A 20,438-nucleotide genomic window follows, 5' to 3' on the forward strand; every position below is an offset into this window, starting at 1 on the left:
CTAATCTTTTAGTGCAGGCGTAGTCTGGGTCCTGGGAAGCTGGCTAAATATAGTGCACGTGCATGCAGAATGATGTACAAGGCAGACGGAATGGGATCATTCGTCAGACTGCATTTAGGTCTACAGTCATTAGGTCGACCCCACTAGGTCGACTGGCAGGAAGGTCGACCTGACTTAAGGTCGACATGGGCCAAGGTCGACATGACTTAAGGTCGAATTTGCATAAAGGTCGACATGAGGAAGGTCGACTGGTCATAAGGTCGACATGGGTTTTTCAATCCGAATGTCGACACAGTCGACATGGACACAGTTGGCAATGAGAATCGGACCCTCGCATCGCTCGCAATGCTTCGGGCGCGGTGCCTCGCTGCGCTCGGCACACTATTTTATTCTCCCACTACGCCCTAGTGGATGGTAGGGCATGAAATACCGCCTGTCGGCACAAAAAACAGTGAAAAACCCATGTCGACCTTATGACCAGTCGACCTTCCTCATGTCGACCTTTATGCAAATTCGACCTTAAGTCATGTCGACCTTGGCCCAAGTCGACCTTAAGTCAGGTCGACCTTCTTGCCAGTCGACCTAGTGGGGTCGACCTAATGACTGTAGACCTAAATGCAGTCTGACGAATGACCGCATCCCAGGCAGACATAGCCACCAGTGGCACAGTGCTGCAGTTTTATCATAGTGACACTAGGGGGCGTACAGTTAGTGAATACTGTATATTGTGTGCGCTTCACTTGCATTGGCTTCAACAAAATGGCGCCGGCAGTGGGGACATGACGTTCACGTGCATTCATTTTTCGTCGCTTTTCTCTGACGTCACCACGTCCCTCGTAGTCTGCCAGTACGTCCGGTGCTGGCACCGTGGTATGATCGTTTGATTCCTTTCCTGGGATCTCCAGGGTTTCTTTCACGATACAATGGAAACTCGTACGGCAGGGCAGCCGCCCGCCAGGAAGATGGCGGCCCCGACAGTGACGCAGATGAACGCGGAGTTTGTCACCCAGGTGATAGAACATGTGCTTGTGATTCAGGTCCAGCAGTGCGGGGTCCGGTTCAGGTCTCCGGCCACAGTCTCTTCTGTACCTGCGGTCAGGGCCTTGTGTAGTCAGGTCCCCGGGCAGTAGCACTGTCAATTGCCACTTACCTCACTACTGATTATAACTCCAACCACTGCTAAGTACAACTCCCTCCCACTCCCAACCCTGCTAAGTGCTGCTGCCCTTCCATCGCTGCTAAGTACCACTTCCCTCCCAATTCTGTTAAGTACCACCCCCCCACTCCTGACACTGCTAAGCACCACTTCCCTACCTCTCACAGCACTGCTAAGTACCACTTCTCTCCCAGTCCCAGCACTGCTTAGTGCCACTTCCCTCCTACTCCCAACACTGCTAAGCAGCACGTCCCTCCCACTCTCAACACTGCTAAGTGCCACTGCCCCTCCCCTTCCTCCTCCCCACACTGCTAAGTACTACTTACCTCCCCACACTGCTAAGTACTACTTCCCTCCCCCTCCCAACACTGCCAAGTACAAATCCCTCCCACTCCCAACCCTGCTAAGTGCCAACCCCCCACTCCTGACGCTGCTAAGTACCACTTCTCTCACACTCCCAACACTGCTAAGTACCACTTCCGACACTAAGCGCCACTCCCTGCCCCTCACCTAGCAGTGCTAAGAAATACTTTCCTCTCACAGCACTGCTTAGTGCCATTTTCCCCCTACTCCCAACACTGCTAAGCGGCACTTGCCTCCCACTGTCAACACTGCTAAGTGCCACTCCCCCCCCCCCCCCCAACTCTACTAAGTACCACTCCCCCCCCCCCCCAAGCACTTCTAAGCTCCACTTCCCACACTCTGCCAGTGCAGCTTAGCGCCACTTCCCACCCTCTCCCATGGCAGTTTAGCACCTCTTCCCGCCCTCTCCCAGCATACTGCACTAGGATTACGCTCATTAAACATGGTCATACTCTAACCATTACATATTCTGTCGCAATGACAATTACACATTATGGCACACACTGTAATGCCACTTACTCATTATACCACACACCATAATGCCCATTACGCATGATGGCATAATACCTATTACACACGATGGCACGCACTGAAAGTTCTCAGCGGCATGTCAGCAAGATGGGGGGCAGCGTAAGGGCGCACAGTGCCACACACAAAAAGGGCAGGGTGCATTTTGAGGTTTTAAAAAATGGGCAGGGTGCGGCACCCTGCAAAAGAAGCTTAGGGGGAACACTACGCTCTCCAAGTATAAAGACTCAGAAGTTTGCGCTTTCCACAAAAACAATTTATTCAAACAATATATTCAAATCACACATACACATATGTATATATGAAAAATAAATATAAAATGAAACTAAAGGTAAAAACATGCAATAAAACTGATATGGATGTAAAACACAAAAGTGCCTCTTCGAGGATAAAAGTGCTGTATCCCCATGTAAATGGTCCAGCAATAATAAAGCAGTTAATGTGGTAGGAAATATGATTGTGATAATGTAGATAAAATCCTGTATAGTGCTTGTGATGCAAGATGGTTATGCGTTCAGGTAGCCGGCATACCGACTAACTGGTAGCTATTGCCGTTAAACCCAGTTAGGTACTTCCACTGTTTTGCCCTGTGCCTCTGCCGCCTGTCACTGTTTTGCCCTGTGCCTCTGCCGCCTGTCACTGTTTTGCCCTGTGCCTCTGCAGCCTGTCACTGTTTTGCCCTGTGCCTCTGCCGCCTGTCCCTGTTTTGCCCTGTGCCTCTGCCGTCTGTCACTGTTTTGCCCTGTGCCTCTGCCGTCTGTCACTGTTTTCTCCTGTGCCTCTGCCGCCGGTCACTGTTTTCTCCTGTGCCTCTGCCGCCGGTCATTGTTTTCTCCTGTGCCTCTGCCGCCGGTCACTGTTTTCTCCTGTGCCTCTGCCGTCGGTCACTGTTTTGCCCTGTGCCTCTGCCGTCGGTCACTGTTTTGCCCTGCGCCTCTACTGCCGGTCACTGTTTTCTCCTACGCCTCTGCTGCCGGTCACTGTTTTCTCCTGTGCCTCTGCTGCCGGTCACTGTTTTCTCCTGTGCCTCTGCTGCCGGTCACTGTTTTCTCCTGTGCCTCTGCTGCCGGTCACTGTTTTCTCCTGTGCCTCTGCTGCCGGTCACTGTTTTCTCCTGTCCCTCTGCTGCCGGGCACTGTTTTCCCTGTGCCTCTGCTGCCGGTCACTGTATTCCTCTGTCCCTGTCCCTCTGCCACCGGTCACTGTATTCCTCTGTCCCTGTCCCTCTGCCGCCTGTCACTGTTTTCCCCTGTTCCTCTGCCGCCTGTCACTGATTTCCCCTGTCCCTCTCCCGCCTTTTAACATATATGTTTGGTCATTTTACTTATCCTGTATTTTCCCTTGCCATAGTCATTGTACTGTTATGCATGCTAGTGTATTAGCTAGTTTTGAAAACTTGACAGCAAAAGTTAAATAATTGCTGAAGCTTCAATTTCATACTTGCATCCCCTGTCACATCCAGCACTGTGAGGAGCACCATCCTTTAAGGCACTGTGAGAGCGCCGTTCAATCCGGCACTGTGAGGTATCTGGCACTTGGAGGGGGGCTGTTCTATAAGGCACTATGTAGGGCACTTGGAGGGAATCTATTATACAGATGAGGAGGTGTACGCTAAAACAAAGTGTTGATAACATCTATAATGTTGAAGTGTACATAAGATATGTTCTATGCTGACAGAGAGATGGGATTTCTGCGGAGCTCTATGGCAGATATTTACTAACGGTCACTATGAATAGATTTTTATTGATGTTGGTCTGCCAGGTCTAAAACACAAATTTACTAACATGTAAAAATCAATATAAAAAAAGGGTACTTATGTATTATCTGGACTCCCATGTTAAATGCACCCCATTTTTTCATACCCCTACTATCCAAATACGCATGAAGTTGATTTTATATAGTGAGGCGAGCGCAGCGAGCCACCATGCCCGGAGCGTGGCGAGCGCAGCGAGCCCCGTGAGGTGACACGGTCTCATAAGAAAAACGGGAGCCCAGATATTACATGAGTACCAAAAAAAGGTACTTGTTTCCTAGCACGGCCACCATCAGGGGTAATCGTGTACCTTAACTTAAGGTACAAGATTTCCCCCGATGGACCCGATTTCCTATGAAATCAGGTCCATTTTGCCGGCAAAATCGGGTCCATCGCGTCGGTCGGGTGCATTAACATGGCACGCGACGCGATGCACCCGATTTTCCCATAGGGTTCAATGTTAAAATATTTTTAACATTGTAATCGGGAAAAAAATGGGAAATTGGCCAATATGGCCCATTTCTCATTGTATATGCCCCCCCCCCCCCCCCCATTGTGAACGTCGCCCCACGATTGACGGCAACTCGAAGCTTGACGAGCGTAGCGAGCCCGCGAGGGGCGGCGGTACGCGTCCTCCGACCTTTTCATACCCCTACTATCCTTGTCGGTGTGAAGTTGAGAATATAAAGTGTGGCGAGCGCACCGAGCCCGAAGCGTGGCGAGCGGACGCGTATACCTGTGAAGTTATACGTGGGGCTCACTGCGCTTGCCACGCTTCGGGCTCGGTGGCTCGCTGCGCTTGCCACACTTTATATTCTCAACGCCACGCCGACGTGGATAGTAGGGGTATGAAAAGGTCGGACGCGTACCGCCGCCCCTCGCGGGCTCGCTACGCTCGCCACGCTTCGGGTTGGCGTCAATCGTGGGGTGGGGTTGAGGGGGTTGAAATTGGGGTCTGGGGAGACTTTTACATTGAATCCAATGTAAAATAGGGTCCCAGGGACCCTATTCACATTTCAATCAATGTAAAAATCGGGACCATCGCGTCGGTCGCATCGCATGCAATTTGGTCGCATGCGATCGATGCGACCGACCCGATCAATATCGGTATGGCCGTTCTAGGAAACAAGTACCAAAAAAAATAATCTGTTAGTAAATGTTTGTTTTAACCCTGGAAGCACAATATCGATTTGAATCAATCTGAAATTGAGTACAATCTTTTAGTAAATATAGCCCTATGTCTCTAGTACAGTGTCAGAAGCTTTATATTGAATATTATTTCATACTAGTAAGCCAGCTCGAATCAAATGCTTCGTAAGGTAGCTAATGTGAGAGAGAAAGAGATGTAGTTTCACTTGCTGACGACAGATGGCAGTGTTTCAGTGACACACAGACACTAGACATATAGAGGATTATGTATACCATGACCAGCTAACAATATGTATCACCCTCTAGTCATTAAGGTTCAGTGCAAAAAGCTCCTGTACCTCCACTGTGGAGACATTTCTTCATTCATTCTTATTATAATAACACTGCCATTATCTTGTTTTCCCCAGTTGGCCAAAACATATTGGGCGCCGCATTCAAAGAAGAAACTTCCTTTTGATTATAAGGTAAGACTCGTTCATCACGTTTGTACATGGCCCCTGATTATGGGTATGTGCTTATATACTCTTTATAGCTCCTGCTATTGTCATGTACTAAGCTATATAGCCATGGTAGTGTTCATTCTAGCACCCTGCTCCCTTCAAATCCCCGCTCCTGCCTGGGTAGTTTCTATCTGCTGTGGTACTTCCAGCACACTCAGGTCTGTATCTCAGCGCTGAGCTACAGACCAGACTGAGCAACAGAAATGAGGAATTGCAGGGGTTTTGAAATTCTGTGAACTTTAAATGATGTATTAAGATTTTATTTTGTTGTATATGACATTATTATCTAACGTTTCACAGGTAATACAAGATATTTATGTCAAGGAAATTGTCAAGTCAAGGTAAGTGTTAATTTGGCGTTAGTCTGTGGGTTGGGTTCTTCCATGTGGGCAAGTCATTTATTTTCTGGTAGCCGGTACCTCTTATGTTGTACTACAGTTATGGACAATCTTTATTGTTGAACTCCCGTTAAGAATGGAGGATATACACATAACTTTTAAATGGGGTTCTATGGAGATCTACTGAAGTATGACTTGTAGAAGACCCTACAGAGACAGGGAACACGCTATGGTGCACCTGGCTTTGTGTCCCATTGATGGCGGAACGCACTTATTTGCTTTTATGTGGGTGAAAGGTGTTGGGCCGTGTCCATAATATACGTCTTCCTTTGCTGAAAGTTCTAATAGTTTTTCATGTTTCACAGGTTCACTATAAGGAAGATAATGCTGCTGGAGTTCAGGTGAGTGTATGGCCTTTATGTGCAATACATGGAAGGTCAGATTGTGTGTATGAGAAGTCATAACTAGCTCTTGCTTTTGAATGACGAGTGTCCGTTAGCTCCTAGGGGCATTATGATTTCCCAGTAGCAAAGTGAGGCAAGTGCCTAGGGGTGATGCTTGCGGGTGACCGATATTGCTGTGCCTAGGGGCGCCTTGACCCCTAAATTCGCACCTATGGGACGGGTTAAGGTTATCCACCTGGAAAGCCAGGAGATTTGCCAGAGGTCACTGCTGGACCCAGAAGATGCCGCTGTACCAGGACAGACGCCACTATTAAACAGGGCCATTTTGTGGAAGGCATTATATTGATATAATGTGTATCGACATCAACATTGTTGACATTTTGGCCTTGATGACACAATATACCACATTCCCTTTGTAAAAGTAGGTGCTTAAAAATGGCACTGCGCTTAAATGCAATGCTATTATGCAAACTGTATCGCACACCATTGCAAGCCTAGCTCTGAATGAATAAGGTGACTTGAATGCTATATGCTGCATCAGTTTTATCCTTGTACTGGGGGAGGCATAGGCTACAGGTGACAAGGGTTATACACTAGGAGGTGGTGTAGGGTTAGGCTACAGATGACACGAGTTATAGGTGTAGGGTCAGGCTGCAGGTGACATGGGTTATACACTAGGAGGTGGTGTAGGGTTAGGCTGCAGGTGACATGGGTTATACACTAGGAGGAGGTGTAGGGTTAGGCTGCAGGTGACATGGGTTATACACTAGGAGGTGGTGTAGGGTTAGGCTACAGATGACACGAGTTATAGGTGTAGGGTCAGGCTGCAGGTGACATGGGTTATACACTAGGAGGTGGTGTAGGGTTAGGCTGCAGGTGACATGGGTTATACACTAGGAGGAGGTGTAGGGTTAGGCTGCAGGTGACATGGGTTATACACTAGGAGGTGGTGTAGGGTTAGGCTACAGATGACACGAGTTATAGGTGTAGGGTCAGGCTGCAGGTGACATGGGTTATACACTAGGAGGTGGTGTAGGGTTAGGCTGCAGGTGACATGGGTTATACACTAGGAGGAGGTGTAGGGTTAGGCTGCAGGTGACATGGGTTATACACTAGGAGGTGGTGTAGGGTTAGGCTACAGATGACACGAGTTATAGGTGTAGGGTTAGGCTGCAGGTGACATGGGTTATACACTAGGAGGAGGCGTAGGGTTAGGCTGCAGGTGACATGGGTTATACACTAGGAGGAGGCGTAGGGTTAGGCTACAGGTGACATGGGTTATACACTAGGAGGTGGTGTAGGGTTAGGCTACAGATGACACGAGTTATAGGTGTAGGGTTAGGCTGCAGGTGACATGGGTTATACACTAGGAGGAGGCCTAGGGTTAGGCTACAGGTGACATGGGTAATACACTAGGAGGTGGTGTAGGGTTAGGCTACAGGTGACATGGGTAATACACTACGGGGTGGTGTAGGGTTAGGCTACAGGTGACACAAGTTATACACTGGGAGGAGGTGTAGGGTTAGGCTGCAGATGACATGGGTTATACACTAGGAGGAGGCCTAGGGTTAGGCTACAGGTGACAAGGGTTATACACTAGGGGGTGGTGTAGGGTTAGGCTACAGGTGACATGGGTTATACACTACGGGGTGGTGTAGGGTTAGGCTGCAGGTGACATGGGTAATACACTAGGAGGAGGTGTAGGGTCAGGCTGAAGGTGACATGGGTTATACACTAGGGGGAGGCGTAGGGTTAGGCTGCAGGTGACATGGGTAATACACTAGGGGGAGGCGTAGGGTTAGGCTGCAGGTGACATGGGTTATTCGCTAGGAGGAGGTGTAGGGTTAGGCTGCAGGTGACACGGGTTATACACTAGGGGGAGGCGTAGTGTTAGGCTACAGGTGACACAAGTTATACACTGGGAGGAGGTGTAGGGTCAGGCTGCAGGTGACATGGGTTATACACTAGGAGGAGGAGTAGGGTTAGGCTACAGGTGACACAAGTTATACACTGGGAGGAGGTGTAGGGTCAGGCTGCAGGTGACATGGGTTATACGCTAGGAGGATGTGTAGAGTTAGGCTGCAGGTGACATGGGTAATACACTAGTGGGAGGCGTAGGGTTAGGCTGCAGATGACATGGGTTATACACTAGGAGGAGGTGTAGGGTTAGGCTGCAGGTGACACGGGTTATACACTAGGGGGAGGCGTAGGGTTAGGCTGCAGGTGACACGGGTTATACACTAGGAGGAGGCGTAGGGTTAGGCCGTAGGTGACATGGGTAATACACTAGGAGGAGGCGTAGGGTTAGGCTGCAGGTGACATGGGTAATACACTAGGAGGAGGCGTAGGGTTAGGCTGCAGGTGACATGGGTAATACACTAGGAGGAGGCGTAGGGTTAGGCTGCAGGTGACATGGGTAATACACTAGGGGGAGGCATAGGGTTAGGCTGCAGGTGACATGGGTAATACACTAAGAGGAGGCGTAGGGTTAGGCTGCAGGTGACATGGGTTATACACTAGCAGGAGGCGTAGGGTTAGGCTGCAGATGACATGGGTAATACACTAGGAGGAGGCGTAGGGTTAGGCTGCAGGTGACATGGGTTATACACTAGGGGGAGGCGTAGGGTTAGGCTGCAGGTTACATTGGTTATACACTAGGGGGAGGCGTAGGGTTAGGCTGCAGGTGACATGGGTTATACACTAGGAGGAGGCGTAGGGTTAGGCTGCAGGTGATATGGGTAATACACTAGGAGGAGGCGTAGGGTTAGGCTGCAGGTGACATGGGTAATACACTAGGGGGAGGCGTAGGGTTAGGCTGCAGGTGACGGGTAATACACTAGGAGGAGGCGTAGGGTTAGGCTGCAGGTGACATGGGTTATGCGCTAGGAGGAGGTGTAGGGTTAGGCTGCAGGTGACATGGGTAATACACTAGGGGGAGGCGTAGGGTTAGGCTGCAGGTGACATGGGTTATACGCTAGGAGGAGGCGTAGGGTTAGGCTGCAGGTGACATGGGTTATACACTAGGGGGAGGCATAGGGTAAGGCTGCAGGTGACATGGGTAATACACTAGGAGGAGGTGTAGGGTTAGGCTGCAGGTGACATGGGTAATACGCTAGGAGGAGGCGTAGGGTTAGGCTGCAGGTGACATGGGTAATACACTAGGAGGAGGCGTAGGGTTAGGCTGCAGGTGACATGGGTTATACGCTAGGAGGAGGCGTAGGGTTAGGCTGCAGGTGATATGGGTAATACGCTAGGAGGAGGCGTAGGGTTAGGCTGCAGGTGACATGGGTTATGCGCTAGGAGGAGGTGTAGGGTTAGGCTGCAGATGACATGGGTAATACACTAGGGGGAGGCGTAGGGTTAGGCTGCAGGTGACATGGGTTATACGCTAGGAGGAGGCGTAGGGTTAGGCTGCAGGTGACATGGGTTATACACTAGGGGGAGGCGTAGGGTAAGGCTGCAGGTGACATGGGTAATACACTAGGAGGAGGTGTAGGGTTAGGCTGCAGGTGACATGGGTAATACGCTAGGAGGAGGCGTAGGGTTAGGCTGCAGGTGACATGGGTAATACACTAGGAGGAGGCGTAGGGTTAGGCTGCAGGTGACATGGGTTATACGCTAGGAGGAGGCGTAGGGTTAGGCTGCAGGTGACATGGGTTATAAACTAGGAGGAGGTGTAGGGTTAGGCTGCAGGTGACATGGGTTATACGCTAGGAGGATATATTATTTATACCCTCATACGTTTACCATTCCTGTTTCTTATTTTTCTTGGTTTTTGTTTTTGTCTAATTTTTTTTTTCTTTTGTTTATTACAAAACTCAATAAAAAATATTGAATAAAAAAAAAAAGCTGTTTTGAGAGGGTCTCATCTCATATTCTAGTTTGGGGGGTTGGAGACGGGAGCTGGGTACACACCTGCCAATTCTGGCAGTGGCGGAGGTGGCAATGTCATCCATCATCCTGCATGTCCAGACAACAGAGGATGATTTAATAACTATGTAGAAAATTAATGATTTACAGCAGCCGTTCCCAACCTTTTTCTCTCCCGTAACCCTTGATTAGGCTTTTCGTTTATGAGTACTCCTCCTCTCTAATTGAAATATCCACAGAACTTACAAGTGGAGTGGAAGTGAGTGGTATGCGTGTCCTTATATTAAGAGTAGCGGGGGAGTAGTGTGCAGTCAGGAATCGGGTCCCACTGTGTCTGGCCGTTGGCTGTGTACTGTCTCCAGGCTCCCCGCTAACGCCTGTAGGATTAATGCCGCTGCTTCCTCCACCCGTGTCAGCGCAGGGCTGATGATTGCTGATATCTGAGGGCAGCGCAGGCAGCTCCCAGTGGATTGCTGGTCAGGCACTGCAGATGTAACCGGAAGTGATGCAACGTGGTTTATCTCCACGGAAATGGGATCCTTCTTCCGCCATCGGGAGACTTCTTCTGCCACTACCAATATTATTTTCAAGTACCCCAAACTGGTCTACAGAGTACCCCAGGTTGGGAACCACTTATCTACAGGTCTGAGGAAAGGTTTCCAAACTAGGTGCCACAGATTGGTGGTCCAACCCCGGTAGCTGCCAATCATGAAATGTGCACTGACAGAAGCCGAGGCCCTGTCCGACAAATAACTGACCCTAAGGATGACTGGTCAGCACAGTTTACTTTATGTAGGGCGGTGTGATTCAGGAACATTTGGGTACCACTGCTCTAGCCACTTCTATGACCTTATCACACAATATTCTTCTTTTCTTCCCTTTTCTACCAGTCAATACCTTGAGAACTATCTGTGGTTGAATTACTCACCCAAGGTTTCCAGTAAAGCCTACCTTATGTCCATCTGCTGTATGGTGAATGAGAAGTTCCGTGAGAATGTCTCTGCTTGGGAGGTAAGAACTTCATGTTACATATCCTGTATGAAATGAGGGGGGGCTAAAGGAACCACCACACACGTTAAGTTATGAGTAATAATCTAGACTTCACCTGTAGCCAGGGCCGGCGCTACCCACTCAGCAGCTCCTGCAAAGCAGGTAGGCGCCATTCTGAAAAGGCGCTGTCTCCCTCCCTGCTCTGCTAAAGCTGCCTCAGCCCTCACTGTCACTGCCTCCCGTCCGCAGCACCTGTCTGACAGCTGTATAAAGAGCAGCTCCCTGCACCGCGCACACACTGTCCTCCTCCTGCGACCTGCCCCCTCTTTCTCACGGACACTTGCGCTGAGGCATGTAGCGCTGTCTGTGAATGCTTGGATGTCATGTCCGGATCCTACCCATTGCTCCTTGCGCCTGTCAGCTGTCAATCAAATGACGAACAGGCAGCAGCGCCGCCTCCCCTTCCTTCGCTCTTCTCAGTGTGCTGTGCCAGTGCCATTGCCAGTCCTCAACACTCCTGCCCCTCTTTCTCCTCCCCTCTTCTTCCATCTCCTCCTCCTCTCCCCTCCTTTCCCCCTCAGTCACAAGTGCTGCACATACTTTTTGTACTGCTTTCGGATCGCATCGCACACACATTGCATGCATGCCGTGCGATGCGATCTAGCCCATAACGTATGCGATTCTCGGAGCGTGTATGGGCACCTTTAGTGCCTGCAACATTTTGCAGATACAGCACTGAGATGGTGTATGCACACATGTACATGCACCCGAGATCCTCCATAGGATCGCATATTGCATAACGCTCCGACAATCGGACTGCAGCTTGTTGCAATGGCAATGTGAAAGGGCGCAAAATGTATGGTTTGCAGGAGGGCGCTGGACACCCTAGCACCGGCTTTGCCTGTAGCAACCACCTTTCCCATAGAACGCTAGATGCTCGCTGACACTTGGTTGTCCCCATGACATAATCTCACACCATGCAGTCTATGAATTAATAGACCTATAAAGTCTATGGGTTCTGCACACACAAATATGACACAATGATACATGATGTGCATTTTCTCCATTCCTGGATGCATACAATAATGTTATTTCTTCTGTTTAACAGATTTTAACTCTTTCTTTAACTTCATTTATAACTTCCAGACCTTTGAGAAGAAGCCAGAACATTTCCCGTTCTTCTTTAAGAGTATAAGAGAGGCGTCCGTGGCGGAGGAATCGGAGAGCGACTTCTCATTGCAAGAACGTACAATTCTACTCCTGTTCTTAGATCACTGCTTCAACAGCCCGGTAACTGTCTGCTTGGTGTATACTGTATTCACTTTAATCCATCAACATGTGGGTTTAGGTAACTAAATCTGCAAATGTTTACGCAGCCATGCACACGGGGAAAATCATGCACCATGCTCGCAAGCGCAGAGTAAGTCTTGATGCAGTCAGCTCTACAATGGCCGTGGGGAGAAGGAGGCCTCTGATTATGTTAGGGCCCCGCCTTCCTAGCAGCCGGGGAATGCCTGTGTTTTCGAAGGCACTCCCCCCAAAAATGCTGTGTTTCTGTCCCCAAACGCCTGCAGGGTGTCAATCACCCTGTGAGCAGCGAGTGACGTTTAGCCTTCGCTGGCTGCCTTCAGTCAGACGGCTCGTGCATGAGCACTGCATACCATGCGTATGCTTGGCCATTCGATAACCGCTCAGGCTACGGATTCACAGCCCAGCGCATAACCCATGTACAACGTGCAAAGTGTTGGCGACTGTGGTATCCATCACACCGTTTTCCCATGAAGCCTCTTCAGAATGTACCTTGTCCTTGTAAAACGTGCCGGTTGACCGCCTTGCAGGTACCTAGATTGGTTCTCTAGGGTAAGCTGGCCATACATTTACAGATTGTTTGTCCGATCTTGCTGTTACAATGGTGATTTTTCCTATACGTGTTGTGTCTGAGTCTCTGAGGCTGAATACGTCTGATATTTCCCTTTTTTTTTACCTTTCAGGAGGTTGATTTGATCCGTGAACAAATTCAGCAACTGGTATCCCTGCCCATGTGGATCTGCCTGCAGCCTGTAAGTACACCAACCCCAAGCCCCTCCCCTAGAACTGTGAAAATGAGCTTACCGAACTGTGTTACGTGTAAATGACTCACTTTATTGCTTGTGTCCTTCCAAATCCAAAAGTTTAACCTAGGGCATTGTTGAAGGCTCTGAATGCTGTTTGCATTTATATTGTGATATATATACAGATAGTTGGAGTCCTACCAATACTCATCTCTCCGTCTCTACAATTTACAGGCGCGACTGGAGCAGGAATTGGGGAAAACTGATAAACTGAGGAGGTTCTTCAACCTCATTAAAAAGACGGATGAGAAAATGGAAGCGAAGGCGCGAGAACAGTACGTACATATCATCTTATCTCTGGGATATAAGGACAGAAGTAGAACGCTGAGTTAGGGTTCACTCTTAGAATCCTTGCTTTATAATAAAACATAAGGGGTGATATTCAATTGTTATATCGCGCCCGATCTCCCATCTAAAATGATGGGATTGTAAGGCGATAATCAATTGATCTATTATTTTGAGCATATCGTGCTCACTATGGTCAGGTTTTAGGCACACATTAGCATTTTGGGTCACGAGCAGAAATGCTGGTAAAAACAATTGAGTAGCACCCAATGTATTTATTAGCCTGCATGCCGTAAACAGATAGAACCCGGAATAGCAATGGCACAGAACAAATGCCATAAGATAACCGATGTATACGGAACCGTGTTACACTGCTATACGCCAGTCTGTACGGGATCATCGTCCCTGCATCTCTACTCCTTTGTTTTATGTTATTTTGGACGTGTCCTTGCTAGTTTTGGGTTCTAGCCTCCCCTACTCCTCCCTCCCATGGAGCAGAAGAAAAGGATTTAATCAGCTTAACATAAATAACATAAATCTTATTATTATTTGTTGCCCTTCTCAATGTAAGTTGGCTGCAATGCGTTTCCCCTTATTGGGTATTGCAGATCCACTCAGGAAAGGAAATTTCTATGGCAGCTTATACAGAAGTTCCTGTCCGTGCTCCGGTCAATTCAAGCAACAGGTAACTCTTATGTGGTCATATACGGGATGTGCTTTTATTGCATGATATACTTTGTGTTATATACTGCCGCCGCTGCTCTTATAGGGGGGAGATGTATCAAACATTCTAAAGTGGATATCACAGACGTTCAACTTATCGCCATCATTTTATAGAAGGTATTTAATAGATAATGCCGGTTATAAGCTGACTGGCAACTTCTTAGAAGGTTTATTACATCTCCCCCATAGACTGCATTGATCTCTATGGTACAAACGTCTACAACTGCAACGGTGCAGCTTGTCCCACGGGGCATCTAGCTGTGGCCACTGTGTCGTGTGGTTGAAGCTACCATAGATATCACTGATCCCTATAGGAGGACACCCTCCATGCTGTGATACCAGTGTGCACTTATAGCAGGGATAGGGAACCGCCGGCCCTCCAGCTGTTGTTAAACTACACATCCCAGCATGCCCTGCTACAGACTTAGCATGGCCAAATAGAAAAACTGTAGCAGGGCATGCTGGGATGTGTAATTCAACAACAGCTGGAGGGCGAAGTTTCCCCACCCCTGACTTAGAAGATGGCTGGAAATATATATAGGAAAGCTGGTGCAGTTTAGTGATGATGATGACGATGATGATGGGTTTTTCTTTACTCTGCAGGTCCTGTCTCCATGGAGAAAATCCATTACTGTGAGCGTTTCATAGAACTCATGATTGACTTAGAGGTATTGTCTTTTTATTGTGTGTGGTTCTTATTATTATTCGGGACCTGTCAGTGAATAGGTCGAATGTCAATTCGACGGCATCTTGTCGGAAACGGGCGATATTTCCGACCTATCGGAAACATCGTCAGGGATTGCATACACATCTACAGCCATAGGGAATACATAAACATTTATGTCTATGAGCCTATTGATTCATTCTAGAGCTGGGTTCTTTCTCTAGCACACCCTTTGATTTACCTTTAGATTTACTAAAGATTGTTAATATAAACATTTTTAAGTGTTGCCATAGTACCCAATCAGATCGCATTCTAGAAAGTAATAGCCGGACTCTGGTTGCTAAGGGCAACACTACCACTTGTCTGTATCAGAAGCGTTATTACATATACCCCATAGTCACACAACCATACGGTGTACACTGATTTCCAGTTGCTAATTCCAGTTCTCCCCCAGGCGTTACTTCCCACACGCCGCTGGTTCAACACTGTTCTGGATGACTCTCATCTCGTGGTTCACTGCTACTTATCCAGCCTCTGTCAGCGGGAGCAAGAAGGACACCTGTTTTCTCAGGTATGTTGTGTGGTCTCAGGCGTGTTGTACTATAGCTGGTGAGTCTTGCACCCTCACTAACAGAGACTCTCCATAGCTTCTGGACATGTTAAAATTTTACACCGGGTTTGAAATCAATGACCAGACTGGGAACGCACTGACAGAAAATGAGATGACCACTATCCACTACGATCGCATCACCTCTCTGCAGGTAAGTCTGATGTATGTCACTGCGATTTCTTTTGTAGCACCAATAATCTGTGACTTGTAATTCCTATGGTTAACGGGAAATGAAGTTTTGAAGCATCACATATGCTTGTAATGTAGGGAATAATTGGTGATGTATACATGACAATGCTAATTTCTCCATCACACTATTGGGGGATACTGGAGCCATGGGTATAAACAATACAGAAAGAAATTTGGGCACTGTAAGAAATCTGAAAGTCAATCCCCTAATATCTACACTCGGTTCCAGCACAGCAGCGCTGTCTATCAGTACTTGAGGTCATGGATGTGTGGTTGTTTAATAGAGGCTAGGAGTAGCAGAAGACAACCAGTGCTACTTAGCATTGGTCAGGGCATGTCTGGGTGTACTCAGACCCCTGTCCTAGAGGGCTGAGGCTGATGCCAAGCAGCACAGCCCATTCAGCCAAGGGATACAGTCATTGGGTCGACATGCAGTAAGGTTGACAATGGTCATAAGGTCAACACGGGTTAGGTCGAGAGGGTCATTAGGTCGACTGTTTTTTGAGCCGACATGTGCCGACAGGCGGCATTTCATGCCCTACCATCCACTAGGGCGTGGTGGGAAAATAAAATAGTGTGCACGTGCCCGAAGCATGGCGAGCCATGCAAGGGGGCACGGTGGTAAGTTTTAGTGTTTATGTTGATTTGTCGACATAAGGGTTAAAAAAAAACAAAAAAACATATCGACCTTTTCACTGTTGACCTTATGACCCTGTCTACCTAGACACGTGTCGACCTAATGACTGTCTAACAACTTGCTGGTGACCAACTGATCCACACTCTCCGCAAGTAGGTGGGAGGATGACAGGCGGGAGAGCTTTCATTTGTAGTTTTTATTGATGTTTAGTATTAGTATGTCTGGTGATTTGTATCTGTAATCAGGATGGGGATTTGCTCCGCTTGCTGGTTTGTGGCTTATTTCTTGTGATTGCGAGTGAAGTTGACACTTGATTAATCCCAACCAGTTCTTTAAAAAGAATCTAAGAACTTTCTGTGTTTATCCGAGAAGCCGCCACTTCTGCAGCACGGTCACCACCGTTCCTTGCCTGTATAGTTCCTGCCACCCAGGGGCATAGCTAGAACTTTGTGCGCCCCATACCAACATTTAGGTACAGATGTAGCTCATCTTTGCAGGGGATGGCGATTCTACCGCCATCCCCCGCCAGCGGCCGGCTACCACCAGGGGCGCGCACGAAACGCTCGCGCGCCCCGTGGCAACGGAGCTTGGCGGGGGTCCCTACTGCTTCCCCCGCCGGTCCCCCTCGCCCCCCGACACCCCCCTGAACTGGGCAGCGTCTCCATGAAGCAGGGAGACGCTGCCCAGCCGACGTGATACTGGGACGCGCGTGAGACGCACGCACGTCCCAGTCTCTATCGCCGGCGCTCGGATGGCAGCGGCTCCTTCTGTAGCTATGGCTAGTATTATAGCAGTAATGACTTATTTTACACAAGTACATATAGAAAAATGTTTTCGCCCTTTTCACCTTAATGTATTATGTTGGAGGGATACGAGGCCATTAATATTATAAGTAATTCTGACTCTGACTCTGGTACACCGGTAATAGCCCGATAACACTCTGCACTTCTCTCTCCGTAGAGAGCGGCCTTCGCTCACTTCCCAGAACTCTATAACTTTGCCCTTTCCAACGTGGCTTCAGTGGACACTCGGGAATCGCTGGTGAAGTTTTTTGGACCACTGAGGTAAGTGGATACAAGCATTTAACCCTTTAAGCCTCAGAGGTCTAGGGGGCCGAGGCGGGGTGGGTTACGTGACATGGCCAGATTTACGTATACTTTCTATACATTCTGCAATTAATATTGTTTTATCTTTTACGTTCAAATAATTCAGTGCTGGGGGAGTTTTTATGATCTCATACATAGTACATTGTGACCCATGAATACAGCCACTCCCTGTTATTCATTCATGGTATATTGGACTCGCCAGCCTAATCCGTACGCTTCTGGTAATAGTGCCCTCCGAGCTGTCGTTCTGTGTACAAGCGTCTGTGACAGTTGTATAAGATCTGGCATCGCAGATAATGCTATACTTGTCCACAGATAGAAGTGTATGCTTATAGGCATCTCTCCATCGATGTGCACAAATATATCGTATTCCTAGAGAGTATCGTTTATTTTTATAGGTCTATTCCAGGATCTTATTTGACCTATTTTAACAATTTATGGTCTCTAAGGAACAGATGCCTAAACACAGCCCACAGGGACGCGTATCAGGTTAACGGCAATACTGCCGAACCACGATTAGGAATTATTATAGCTCGCGGTGGGAAATTATATCTCTACCTCTCTTGCGCATGTAGCCACAGAAGCCTGGGAAAGCTGAGCACTTGTAGCTGGCTGTAATTATATACAGGTGATTAGATAGTAGCATGTGCCCGGTTGAAAAACATTGTTGGTCCTTTCTTACACAATCACTCTTCCTTAGGTATTTTAATTTGTGCTGGAAATATAGATAGATAGATAAGTTAAGAATACAAACACAGGGTAGCGGCGGTACTCACCGATTCCAGAATATTACAGAAATACTCAGACACTCTGGGGAGTATTCAATCCTGGCCACTGTGTCCACCAGCGGAAATACCGGCCCCCCGCCTATTCAATGCCGCCATCTCCAACAGCATTGATGGCAGTTTCCGACAAAACAGATCCGACTGTGACAAGGCGGAAATGGTCGCGGATTGTCGAATTTACGGCCATTTTTTGGCAATCAATTTTTAGACTTTCTGACAGTCGGAACGCAATGTTCTGACAGTCGGAACGCAATGTTCCGACTGTCTAGTTTCTGTCGAGAGAAATGAAAACGGCCGGGGATTCTGGCTGTTGAGACGTTCCGACAGTCGGAATCCCAGATTGAATACCTCCCTTTTCAATTTCTGATTGAAATTTTCAGCAGGAGTCACTCCTGATGTTAATTTTATTCAGAAACCTAAATGTTGATATGAGAGAGAGGGGGAAATGTTATTTATTGGTTGCCTATAGCAACATCCCACGTGTAATAGAACTCCTATCTTAGTAAATTCCCCCCAGAGTGTGTCTGAGTATTTCTTTCATATCCTGAAGTCCGTGAGTGCCTCCACTGCCCTGTGTTTAGAAAGAGAGAGCAGTGGTTCTCAAACTCGGTCCTCAGGACCCCACACAGTTCGCGCTTTGCAGGTCACCCGACAGGTGCACTCATTACTGACTGACACATTTTAAAAGATCCACAGGTGGAGCTAATTATTTTACTTGATTCTGTGACCTGCAAACATGCACTGTGTGGGGTCCTGAAGGACCGACTTTGAGAACCTGTGAAATAGAGATATAAAAACAGATAAAAATATAACAAATTTATTTTGCAGTTCTAACACACTCCACCGGGTGGCCTCATATCTCTGCTTATTGCCTGCACTGGCTGAAGGAGAGGAAACCAAATATGACAAAGAATTTCTGTTGGAGTTGCTGGTAAACATCGTTTTAACTTGTTTTTTTTTTTATGTCTGTTCTGCTGCGTTCTTGTTTGCACGACATTTAACATTTGTGCGTTCAGTTCTTACGCGTCACCTCTGCTGCTTGTGTGTCACTGTTCTCCCCGGGAGTATCCATCGTGCTCCGGGGCTGATGGCTAAAATCAGAGATGCCAAGTGGTTACGTTACCGTGGCCAGAAAAGTAACCGCAATCCCTCCTCCATCTTTAAGAGGCAGGAAGTGATTTGGGCGGTGGTAACTTTGCAGAAAGGGGGCACTATAACGTGTCCAGCCAGCGAGCGGGCAATATCTACAAGACATTTAAAAATAATTTAATTTAAATTCAAATAAGTATGAAAATGTCAACATTTGTCGTTATTCTGTAGTATCGCTCTGCCCCCTACTTTCTAATGTCACCCGACTGGGAACATTTTCTGGGGAGAACGCGTCTGTGCTCTTGAGTGATCTACTGCACAGTGTATAGATGCGATTTGCAAATTAACCTACAATCCTATTAAAGCATCATTATTTTAATTTGTTTTTTTTTCTCCCTTTAAACTATTTTGATGTTGGCAAGCACAAATACTAAGTATGACGTGACCCCTTTATCGGCGGTGCTCAGTCTGGGAATAGTAATGAGATAACACTGAGGCTATTCAGCGTATACAGACATAATACAGAAAACCTGATCATATAACTCGGTACAATACAGAGTTTGGCGGCTGTGCAGGAGGCCGGGTGAACGCGGATGTTTTTTTTTAAAGGGGCAGGCACTTACAAGGCAAAACCATTCCTTCTAAATGATTGCCCCTTTAAAAAACAGTCTAAGTTCGGCCTGGCCTCCTGCACAGCCGCAAAACTTGGAGGCTACTACATCTGGCCATTGCCCTGTAGAATGCTGATAGCACCTAGTAGGTCACTACTCAGAAGTAATAGGTTGTTCAATGTTATTCTATTAATATAATTTCTGCCTAATGTTATATTAGGCAGCACTGTCCCCGCTGTATACTTACCCCTTCCTGCAGGGGAACAGAGGGGGGGGGGGGGGGGGGTGGGGGGGGTGGAGGAGTCCGTGTTCAGATTCTGGGTAAGTCTCTGGCATTGCCCAGAATCGGTACATCTGTCAGACCAGACTTAGGTCTACAGTCATTAGGTCGACCCCGGGAGGTCGACTGGCCCCAAGGTCGACAGGGTTAAAGGTCGACATGGGCCAAGGTCGACATGGGTTTAGGTCGACAGTCATTAGGTCGACATGAGTTTTTCATTGTTCTTTGACCCAAATGTCGACACAGTCGACATGGACACAGTTGAAGTTGAACTGCAGCCCCTCACATGCCCCTCAC

At 47.9% G+C, this 20,438-nt stretch overlaps 1 protein-coding gene across 1 annotated transcript in view; it reads left to right on the forward strand.

Moving 5' to 3' along the window:
• Positions 1-793: 793 nt before the first annotated feature.
• Positions 794-20,438, forward strand: part of AQR (aquarius intron-binding spliceosomal factor) — a 62,540-nt gene continuing 42,895 nt past the window's right edge. The window contains exons 1-14 of the mRNA XM_083166894.1: positions 794-1,010; positions 5,357-5,413; positions 5,750-5,790; positions 6,153-6,188; positions 10,952-11,072; positions 12,198-12,341; positions 13,043-13,111; positions 13,337-13,437; positions 14,056-14,132; positions 14,774-14,838; positions 15,289-15,405; positions 15,482-15,595; positions 17,231-17,334; positions 18,990-19,092. Of these exons, the coding sequence (XP_083023020.1) occupies positions 924-1,010; positions 5,357-5,413; positions 5,750-5,790; positions 6,153-6,188; positions 10,952-11,072; positions 12,198-12,341; positions 13,043-13,111; positions 13,337-13,437; positions 14,056-14,132; positions 14,774-14,838; positions 15,289-15,405; positions 15,482-15,595; positions 17,231-17,334; positions 18,990-19,092 (1,236 nt within the window). The 5' untranslated portion in view covers positions 794-923. The remainder of the gene's footprint in view (positions 1,011-5,356; positions 5,414-5,749; positions 5,791-6,152; positions 6,189-10,951; positions 11,073-12,197; positions 12,342-13,042; positions 13,112-13,336; positions 13,438-14,055; positions 14,133-14,773; positions 14,839-15,288; positions 15,406-15,481; positions 15,596-17,230; positions 17,335-18,989; positions 19,093-20,438) is intronic.

Source organism: Crinia signifera, chromosome 12 (genome assembly GCF_055691185.1).
Source record: "Crinia signifera chromosome 12, ASM5569118v1, whole genome shotgun sequence".
In the NCBI taxonomy this organism is placed as follows: Eukaryota; Metazoa; Chordata; class Amphibia; order Anura; family Myobatrachidae; genus Crinia; species Crinia signifera.